The sequence below is a fragment of the Rhinopithecus roxellana genome, chromosome 20, assembly GCF_007565055.1.
Source record: "Rhinopithecus roxellana isolate Shanxi Qingling chromosome 20, ASM756505v1, whole genome shotgun sequence".
Taxonomy (NCBI): Eukaryota; Metazoa; Chordata; class Mammalia; order Primates; family Cercopithecidae; genus Rhinopithecus; species Rhinopithecus roxellana.
In genome coordinates, this window is record NC_044568.1 from 71,293,297 (window position 1) to 71,303,513 (window position 10,217).

General features: G+C 63.0%; 1 protein-coding gene across 1 annotated transcript; it reads left to right on the forward strand.

Moving 5' to 3' along the window:
* Positions 1–2,642: 2,642 nt before the first annotated feature.
* Positions 2,643–9,490, forward strand: HS3ST6 (heparan sulfate-glucosamine 3-sulfotransferase 6). Its single transcript, XM_010387907.2, has 2 exons — positions 2,643–3,116; positions 8,747–9,490. The coding sequence occupies exons 1-2, from the start codon at positions 2,728–2,730 to the stop codon at positions 9,360–9,362; spliced, it is 1,005 nt and encodes a 334-aa protein (XP_010386209.2). The 5' UTR covers positions 2,643–2,727; the 3' UTR covers positions 9,363–9,490.
* Positions 9,491–10,217: the final 727 nt, after the last annotated feature.

Consider the following 10,217-nt stretch of genomic DNA (forward strand, 5'->3'; position numbering starts at 1 on the left):
CTCCTCCCACGCATACCCTTCCACTGAGTGACATTAATGGAGTGTCCACTGCGTGCCAGGCTCTGTTAGGTGCTGGGGATCCACTGCTGAATAAACAGCCCCAGTGCTGCCATCCTGGGCACCCCCAGGTGTGCAGCCACCATCAGCCGAGTGCCAGATGGAGGGAGGGGTCAGCTTCCAGGAGAACCCTCCCAGCCGACTCCTGGTCCTTGCATCTCTCCCTCCCTGCCCCCAGTCCATTCCACATCCTGCTGGTCAGTTCCTCCTGACAAGTCCTTCTGCTCTCAGCAGGGACAAAGGATGAAGCATCTAGCAGGGGGACGGCAGCGGAAAGGCCAGGAGATGGAAATGACCATACTGGGCTGGGCAGGGGGCTGGAGGGGCCACCAGGAACCCAGTGCTGGAATTTTAAATCCTGAGTGGGGGCTGCTGAGACCATGGGGACTCCTGAGACTGTAGGGATGGCTGAGACCGTGGGGATGGCTGGGACCGTGGGGGCTGCTGAGACTGTGGGGACGGCTGAGACCGTGGGGACTCCTGAGACCGTGGGGACTCCTGAGACCGTGGGGGCTGCTGAGACCGTGGGGACTCCTGAGACCGTGGGGACGGCTGAGACCGTGGGGACTCCTGAGACCGTGGGGATGGCTGAGACCGTGGGGACTCCTGAGACCGTGGGGACGGCTGAGACCGTGGGGACTCCTGAGACCGTGGGGACGGCTGAGACCGTGGGGACTCCTGAGACCGTGGGGGCTGCTGAGACCGTGGGGACGGCTGAGACAGTGGGGACGGCTGAGACCGTGGGGACGGCTGAGACCGTGGGGACTCCTGAGACCGTGGGGACGGCTGAGACCGTGGGGACTCCTGAGACCGTGGGGACGGCTGAGACCGTGGGGACGGCTGAGACTGTGGGGACTCCTGAGACCGTGGGGATGGCTGAGACCGTGGGGACTGCTGAGACCGTGGGGGCTGCTGAGACCATGGGGATGGCTGAGACCGTGGGGACTGTTGAGACCGTGGGGATGGCTGAAACCGTGGGGTGGGTGCTGCAGGGTGGGAGCCCCCGCCCCCACCCCGAGCCAGCCGGTCGGGAACAATGCCATTTCAAGCTAGACCAGAAGAAGAACTTCCTGTGACCCAGCGTGAGCCAGCATGCTCTCCTCACAGTGTGCCCGCTGCCCACCCATAGGGCTGCTGGGGAGGCTTGCCCAGACGAGCAGGTGCAGCCCGCATGTCTGGGGCCTGGGCTGGGGGACTGGTCAGTTGTCTTCACCCCGTCAGCCCCGTGTGGCCCCCTCTGGCCAGGGCTGCTGCTGGTCAGGAGCTCCGGAATGTCTGTGGGTGGTGGAGGCCCTCTACCCCTTGAGGCAGCCCGGCTGCTGGGACTTGTCCAGATGCCATCAGGGCCAGAACATCTCATTCATGAGCAGAGTCCAGGACAGGGGCTGCAAGCCCTTGGGTGGGAAGAGGCTGGGCCTCTTCGAGGAGCCTGTGCCTTCCTGGCGCCAGCCCTGTGGCCAGGAAGGCTGAGGCAGAGGCGGAGAGAGGACCCGGGTCCTCATGCCACCTTTGCCTTGGGATGGCGCAAGTTGCTCGCCCTCTCTGAGCCCAGCTCACCTCACCTGCCTTCCCTGCAGGCTGGTGCTGGGCGTTGGGGGTGTGGAGTTCCTGCAGTGTCCAGCGCCCCACAGATCCCAGCCGGGAGGCCCCTGAATCTCACGCCCCTCAGAGGCAGCCCCTGGGGAGGCCCTGAGCTCTTTCACTTCACCAGCACAGGGTTCCCTGAGTGCTTCACACCTCCAGTGGGGTCCACTTTGCCACCTTCCGAAATGCATCACTGATGTCTCGAGGAGTGCCAGGTGGACTAAGGCTGGGCAGATGGGGTGACTTAGTAGATAGAGTATGTCTCAGGCCTGAATTCAGTTCACTACTGGGCCCCTGGGAGGGAAGCCTGTTTTCTCTGAGCCTGTTCCCTCCATTCTAAAACAGTAACCAGAGGTGACTTGACCTCTTAGCCGCCAGGCTGTGACCCCGATGTGTGGCAAGGCTGACTGTCAGTTGGGAGTGCAGGACGCACGCCATTCCCGCCGCAGACTCCCCCCACACGTTCTGGGACCCCTCTCTGCATATTAGGGTGCTGGCCCGGCCTCCTTCTCCCTTGGCAGGTTGAGTGCCGGAATCGACGCGCTTCCTCGGTCCCTTTGGCCCAGCGATGAGGCTCCCGCTCCCGCAGGCCAAGGCTTGGCCTGTGCACCTGCCGCGCACGTCCCGGAGTTGGGGCGGGGGAGGGAATCGGCCTTCAAACAGAGGGTCCCCAGGCCCGCGCGCCGCCCCGTCCCTGCCCTGCGTCCCGAACCGCCACCGCCGCCGCATCCTCCCCGCGCAGGGGTGAAGACGCCGGAGTCAAGCGAGCCGGGGCGGGGATTTCGGAGCGGGAGCATCCTGGTGGTCCCGGCAGTTCGAGTCGCGCCCGGGTGGTGGTGGTTGCCCGCGGGTCCCACCCCAGGCAGTGGCCTCGGAGGGGGAGTGGGGAGGAGGGGAGGGGAAGGGGAAAGGGGGAAGGCGTCCCGACTCCGCCCCCGGCCCAGGCCCCGCCTTGCGCCCGCTCCCAGGCTGCGGGACCGCGGAGCGCAGAGCAGAAGCCAGGCACCCACGGGCTGGGGGGCACGCGGGCCGAGATGCGCGCCCGCCTGCCGCCCCCGCTCCCGGGCCTGGGAGCGGCGCGACCCCATGGCAGGTAGCAGCGGCCTGGGCGGCGGGGCCGGGCAAGTGGCCGCTCTGCGGGCGTCCCGCGCGCCGCTGCTGCTCGTGGCTCTAGTGCTGGGCGCCTACTGCCTCCGCGTCCTCCCCGGCCGCTGCCCGCCGGCCGCCCGCGCCCCCGCACCGGCCCCCGCGCCCTCTGAGCCGTCCAGCTCGGTCCGCCGCCCGGGAGCACCTGACCTGCCCGTGGCCAGCGGTCCCGGCCGCCGGCGCTTCCCGCAGGCGCTCATCGTGGGCGTGAAGAAGGGTGGCACGCGTGCCCTGCTGGAGTTCCTGCGGCTGCACCCCGATGTCCGCGCCCTGGGCTCTGAGCCCCACTTCTTTGACAGGTGCTACCAGCGCGGCCTCGCCTGGTACCGGTGAGCACCCTGGCCTGTCCGCCCTGACCGGCGCCTTCCCGGGGAGGGCATCGTGCGCCCCAGGGAGCAGTGGGGCAAGGTGTCCGGGCAGTGGGGTTGGGACCGCCCTGTGGGGGGCCCAGGCCTGACCTGGGGACATGGCTCCGGAAGAAGGAATGATACCTAGCTAGGATTTCCTGAAACTTTGAAAACTTTGGGGAAAGCCCTGGTTCCGTTCCCTCTGCTGAGGGACCCGGCAGGACTGGGGGAGGCGGTGCCATCCCAGCCCGGAGGTCGTTTCCAGCCCGTGGGACTACCTGGCAGCGTTAAAAATGCCTCTCCCTCCCTGTCACTCTGGGCAAGGAGGTGTGACTCTGACCGCTGGCCAGGTACCGTAGAAAGGGGCCTCTAGGTTCTAGGCAGCCACCTAGAAAGCGTCCTTCCTCCCCAAGACCCCTGAGTCTGGGCAATGGAATCCTTCTTGGTGGTCCTGGGAGTCCGGAGAAAGTCTGGGCTTTGGAAAGGAGGAGACTGCCTTTCGGGGAGTGCCCAGGGTGAGTCCAGCCCCATGCATGGGGCTCTGTGGCTGTCCTGCCTCTACCCGTGATGGACATGGGGTGTGGCAGTGGAATGTGGGGAGCGCGCAGCCCCAGCTGAAGCAGCCCCCGCTGGTGGCTGCTCATCCCCAAGCTTGGACCAACCCCTGCTGAGAGGACCCTGCCCAAGGCCACCTGGGGAGTCAGTTGAGGTGGCAGGACCCAGACACTTCTCCAGGTGCCCCAGTTTCACTGTTCCTGATCCTCTGATCCTCTTCCTCCCCTCACGCCTACCCCTATTTGTGAGCTTTGTCTTTTGTACTAAAACTACTCTTGGATTTGGAGGGTAGGCAGGGAGGGGCTCTGTGAGAGGAGAGGGGCTCGCTTCTGAGATCTGAAGGGCTGGTGCCGGTGTGGGGTACTGGGGAAGTCAGGTGGTGGCTGGGGGACGTGGAGTCCATCCCGGGGCTCACCTGGCTGAATCAGTCATCCTCAGCTCAGGCTCCAGGGAGAGACCTCACTCCCCTGACGGCAGGCAGGGGTCAGAATGCATCCCTAATCCCTGCTGCAGGGAGGAGGGGAGGAGGGGCTGCCAAGCTAGAAGTTGGGGAGGAGCGGAGGGGCGGGAGGGAGAAAGGGAGAAGGGGCTTTGGGTTGAGGTTGTGCAGTTAAGTGGAGTAAACACTTCAGAGCCACCCCTGACCCCATGAGCTTTGACAAGAGACTGGGGTGGGATCTGAGCTGGACTGTGAGGAGCCACAGGGGAAGCTAGGGTTGGGTTTAGCCCTAGAGGGTTCTGGAAGAGCCCAGGCTCCTGAGGCCAGTCCAGGCCCGCCCTGGGCATGTGTCCAGCCCTGGGGGATCAGTCTGGGGAGGATGAGAGGCAGCCAAGGCCAGGCCCAGCCTAGGGGTCAGCTCCTTAGCCCGGGGGGTAGGGTTCCAGGGACACTGACGTGCCCGGGGTTGGAGCGGGGTACAGAAGGGTGACTGCTCTGGTAGACTCTTGACTTCCTCGTGTTTTAGAAGGGGAAGGGGTGGGTATGGAGAATTCCAAGGGTCAGGTCCTGTGGTCTCTGGGGTTTTCCCTTGGACCAACCGTGCTGACCCCTCACTGGGCAGTGCAGAGCCAGTAGAGCTGGGCCCGCTGAGCTTCCGGACTACAGTGTCCTTGTGGTGTCTGAGGGGGCATGGCCACGTGGGGCTGGTGTGCCCCTCGGTGCCTGTGCCTCTGTCCTTTCAGCCTGCTACGAGCCTGCAGTGGGCCTCTGAAAGTTCTCACCCTGTCTCAGTTTCCCCAACTGCAAGGCCACATTGTCTGCTCTTCAGACCCTGGGCTGGGCCCCCAGTGCCTGCAAGCTCTGTTCTGGGTGCTGGCTGTGGGGAGGCGAGCAGAGAGGAGTAGCCAGAGCCCCCAGTTGAGTCTCTGGGCCACTGCTCCCACTGGGCTGTGAGTGACCTAGTTCCAGGCGGTGACCTGTCCTTCCAGTGGCCTCGGCAGGTGGGTCCTGGGTTGACTTTGGCCATAGGCCTTGCTTCCCACCTCTCCACCTCAGTCAGCTCATCCAGGCTCTTGAGGGGCCTCCCCCTTGGGGACTGTAGCTCACAAGTGCCCCCGAGCTCAGCACATGCTTAGCTGTTCACCCACTAGTGAAGCACCTGTGTCTGCCAGGTGCGGGGTTCACGCAGACTCCCCAAGGTCTCCATCTGCGAAGGGTGCCCTGTCTGGGGGCAAATGGGGGCTGTACCTTGACAGTAATCTTTTAGAAAAGCAAGAGGAGGGTCAGTCACAGTGGCTCATGCCTGTAATCCCAGCAATTTGGGAGGCTGAGGCAGGTGGATTACCTGAGGTCAGGAGTTTGAGACCAGCCTGGCTAATGTCGTGAAACCCCATCTCTACCTAAAATACAAAAATTAGCCAGGCATGGTGGTGGGTGCCTGTAATCCCAGCTACTTGGGAGGCTGAGGCAGGAGAATCGCTTGAACCCGGAAGGCAGAGGATGTAGTGACCTGAGATAGTGCCACTGCCCTCCAGCCTGGGAGACAGGAGTCAGCTGGAGTGCAGCTCTGTCTCAGAAACAAACGAAAGAAAAGCAAGAAGAGGCAAGGAGCAGGGTAGGTAGGGGAACCCCTTAGTTCCTGGTTTGCAAGAGCAGTGGGTGCACGGAGTGGGGTCTGAGTACGTAGCGGGGAGGGATCTCGGCTCCTGTGGAGGATGCAGTCCCCCTGCACTTTCTGACTCTGGCATCTGCCAGGCCCTTTTGGCATCTGTGAGTCTCAGACCCGAGGTGTGGGGCAGGAGGAGGGAGGCTGAGACGGAGGAGGGACGGTTGCCCGGGGCTGGATGAAAGCCACAGGGAAATGCACACCAGATGAGGTGGGCTCCGCAGGAAGGGAGGGTCCTCATAGCAACTTGTCAGATGTTTGTCACACCGGGGTCCAGTCTTGCTCCTCTCCCTCCTCCGCCGTCTCTCCCATCTCATCCACACCCGGGCTAGGACAGGCTTCAGATGCCTGGGGAGGGAAAGTAATTGATCCCAAAGATCTCTGATCTCTGAGCTGGTTTGTGCAAAGAGGGGGCCTGGAAAGCCCTTGCCGCCTCTCTGTGTTCCCACCGCCCTTCCACGGCAGGGGGTCCGGGAACTCCATCCCCCTTCCGAGCTCTCTCTGACTCTTTGGAGAGGAGGCCTGGCAGGGCGAACATTCCTGTTTTGGTGCTGGTCCCTCCACCAGGCGGGAAGAGGAGGATATTCAGAGTCACTGGTGTGCCTTCTGGGAAAGGAAAGGGGTGGGCTTCTGGTCTCGCTTGGTGCCTGGGGTCAAGAACGTCCAGACGGGAGGGAAGGGCCGAGGGGAAAGGCAGGCAGTGACTTCGGATGATGCCTGGGGTCTGTTGCCTCCCAGCACTGGCCGGGTTTCTCTCTGTGGGCATCGTCAGCGTGGTCCCGTGGTGGTTGCGGCAGGGGCTGGGGGTGCCTCCCCTTCTCATGACCTCCTCTCAGGGATGGGGGTGCCCCTGAGCTGTCAGTCCTCAGACCTTGGTACTGTCACCATCTAAGGCCTCTGTGTTTGTCCCTGGGACGCTGGGTGCGGTTCCCATGCCGGCTGCAGCTGTGAGAGGTGGGGCGGGGAGTGCAGGGGCTCTGGGACCAACACCGCCCTTCCAGGTAGGCTGGAAGGAGGCAGCCCCCAAGAGTGGGAAGAGGGAGGGCTGAGCCCCACGCTCACCCCCAGCACCCCTGCCCCTCCCAGTCTCCCTGTGGCTGCTTCTGAAGTGGCAGCGAGTGGGTGGAGGGAGGCCCAGCTCCTTCTGTCACCAAGATGGAGGAGGACTTGTCTGTAGGCCAGCTCTGCCCAGGGCCTGGTTCTGCGGGGCGGGAAGGTTCCCGTGCCTCCCATCCCCACTCTGCCCCGCTCCTGGTGGGTGTTGTGGGGGAAGCCTGGATTCTCTCCTGCTGCTGTCCTCACACATCCTCCCTCCCACCTCCAGCGCTCTCCGCCCTGGGATCTGTGCAGCTGCCTCTGGCCCAGCCTGTGTTTCCCTGGGGGTCTGAGCAGGAAAAGGGAACTCAGGACCTGCCTCCCAGGGGCTCGAGTCTGGGGCGGTCACTCCTGGCAGGGCAGCCTCCTGGCAGGGGCTGGTCCTGGGGCTGTCAGCAGGGGTGGGGGAAGCCCCCTCAGAGGGCAGGAGGCAGGGCTGGGCATGACCAGCAGGGCATCCCCTCCCTAACATAGTTCCTGTTTCTATCGACCTAGTTCCCAGCCCTCCCCAGCTCTCCCTCGGAGCTGTTTGCTTAGCTGACCTGCCGCTCCCTGCCCTGCCCGACCTCACCCTGCACTACCTGGCTGGCAGGTGCTGCCCGGGGCACTGCTGGGGGTGCCTGGGCCTGCCTGGGCTGGGCACCCAGGATGGGCTCTCTGCCCAGGTGGGACAGTCCTGGGCTGCGGTCGGCCGATTCCCCCGGGACCTTGGAACTGGGTCAGTGCCCTCCTCCCCTGTGTCAGAATGAGGAGAATCTCAGAAAGGCCCCCTCCCTGGCCTGGCACCCTGGCAACCTGCAAGATCTGGGGGGCCACAGTGGCCCAGAGTCTTGGGAAGATCTTCAGGCTGGCGCCACCACGTCTCCGACTTTCCTCACATGTGCTGGGCTCTGCTGGTGACTTTTTGGCCTCCTGTGTCCGGGCCCAGGTTGATGAGAATTCATAGGGCTACAATTAAAGACGGGGAGAGAGGCCAGCTGCAGTGGCTCACCCCTGTAATCCCAGCACTTTGGGAAGCCGAGGTGGGCGGATCACCTGAGATGAGGAGTTCGAGACCAGCCTGGCCAACATGGCGAAACCCCCTGTCTACTAAAAATACAAAAATTAGCTGGGTGTGGTGACGGGCGCCTGTAATCTCAACTACTCTGGGGGCTGAGGCAGGAAAATCGCTTGAACCCAGGAGGCAGAGGTTGCAGTGAGCCGAGATTGCGCCACCACACTCCAGCCTGGGTGGCAGAGCAAGACTCCGTCTCAAAAAATAAAGAAAGATGGAAGAGATGTAATTACATCAGGGGAGGGAGGGAGCAGGGAGGGCTACTTTTTGTTGAGGACACTGTCAATAATTGGTGCAGGGCTGATGTAGGGGATGCTGTCAACCACCGAGTGAAAGGGTGACCTCGAGTGATCTAGGCGGGCAGGCCTCGGGGTACTTGGTCTGGGATGAGAAAGGAGTTAGGGGCAGCCTAGTTCCAGGAAAGTGTGCGTCCAGTGGGAGGGAGCAGGCTCTGGAAGCGAGGATGGCAGGGATTGCACAAGGAAGATATGTGGTTGGTGAGGAGCATGTTGTGCCTTCCCGCCAGTGACCATCATCCTCTTATCCTCAGTGCAGCAGCAGGTGGGGCAGGCCGGCGGAACAGGCCCCGCTGCAGGCCGGCGCTGGGCTGAGCACCCTCACAGTCCATGTTCCAGGCTAACCAGTCGCACAGGTTAGGAGGGGTGGGCCCGAGCAGAGAGGAAGTCTTGCCCACCTTGGAGGCCTGGGCTTCCCGGGCATAAGGGGGCCTTGGTCCCGGGCCCCTAGGGGTCGGTCTAGAGCTGAGTAGGCTCAGACCCCCTCTCCTTGCACCCATCCCGCAGGAGTCTGATGCCCCGAACCCTGGATGGGCAGATCACCATGGAGAAGACCCCCAGCTACTTCGTGACGCGGGAGGCCCCCCGCCGCATCCACGCCATGTCCCCGGACATGAAGCTGATTGTGGTTGTGAGGAACCCGGTGACCCGGGCCATCTCCGACTACGCCCAGACGCTCTCCAAGACCCCGGGCCTGCCCAGCTTCCGCGCCCTGGCCTTCCGCCACGGCCTGGGCCCTGTGGACACAGCCTGGAGCGCCGTCCGCATCGGCCTGTACGCTCAGCACCTGGACCACTGGCTGCAATACTTTCCCCTGTCCCACTTCCTGTTTGTCAGCGGGGAGCGTCTGGTCAGCGACCCGGCTGGAGAGGTCGGTCGCGTGCAGGACTTCCTGGGCCTGAAACGGGTCGTCACGGACAAGCACTTCTACTTCAACGCCACCAAGGGCTTCCCCTGCCTCAAGAAGGCCCAGGGTGGCAGCCGTTCCCGCTGCCTGGGCAAGTCCAAGGGCCGGCCACACCCGCGTGTGCCCGCAGCCGTGGTCCGGCGCCTGCAGGAGTTCTACCGGCCCTTCAACCGCAAGTTCTACCAGATGACCGGCCAGGACTTTGGCTGGGGCTGAGCGGTGCCCTGGGGATGCTCAGCACCTTGATTGACATCCGCTCACCCGGCCAGAGCAGGCTGCATGCACGTGCTGGGCAGAGAGGAATATTTAAGGAATAAAGCTCGGACCCAGATTTTTCCACAAAACCTCGAGGTTGGAGGGTGGAGGCACTGCCCCCGGGGATGTGATAACCATACCAGCGAACTCCATGGGGCACTGACTGTGTGCCTCATACCACCGTTTTTTTTTTGTTTTTTTTTTTGAGACGGAGTCTCGCTCTGTCGCCCAAGCTGGAGTGCAGTGGTGCCATCTCTGCTCATTTCAACCTCCGCCTCCCGGATTCAAGCAATTCTCCTGCTTCAGCCTCCCAAGTAGCTGGGATTACAGGCATGTACCACCACGCCTGGCTAATTTTTTGTATTTTTTTTTTTTTAGTGGAGACGGGGTTTCACTGGGTTAGCCAGGATGGTCTCGATCTCCTGACCTCGTGATCTGCCCGCCTCGGCCTCCCATAGTGCTGGGATTACAGGCGTGAGCCACCGCACCCAGCTCAAAACTCATTCTTTATACACCCTCGGAGGTGGGCGGTGTGCCTGGTCAGGTCTAGCGTGTGAGCTCAGAGAGGCTTAGGGCCTGCCCAACGACATGCAGTTTAGCCCTAGTGATGCTGGGGGCCGTGGTCGGGCTCTCTTCTCAGCTCTGGGAGGCCAGGCAGGGTTGTCCTCGTGTTCAGGATGAGGAAACTGAGGCCACAGGCTGCTCTGTGGAGTGGTGGGGCAGGAATAAAGTCAGGTCTGCACCCACCACCTCTGCTGATCCGGAATCCAGGTGTGAAGTGGACGCTTCCTTCTGGAGCCTTGTGGAATTGCCTGA

Coding starts and splice junctions, on each gene's coding strand:
- HS3ST6 (XM_010387907.2), top strand. CDS start 2,728: ATGGCAGGTAGCAGCGGCCTGGGCGGCGGGGCCGGGCAAGTGGCCGCT. Junction 3,117..8,746: donor CGCGGCCTCGCCTGGTACCG/GTGAGCACCCTG, acceptor CCCATCCCGCAG/GAGTCTGATGCCCCGAACCC.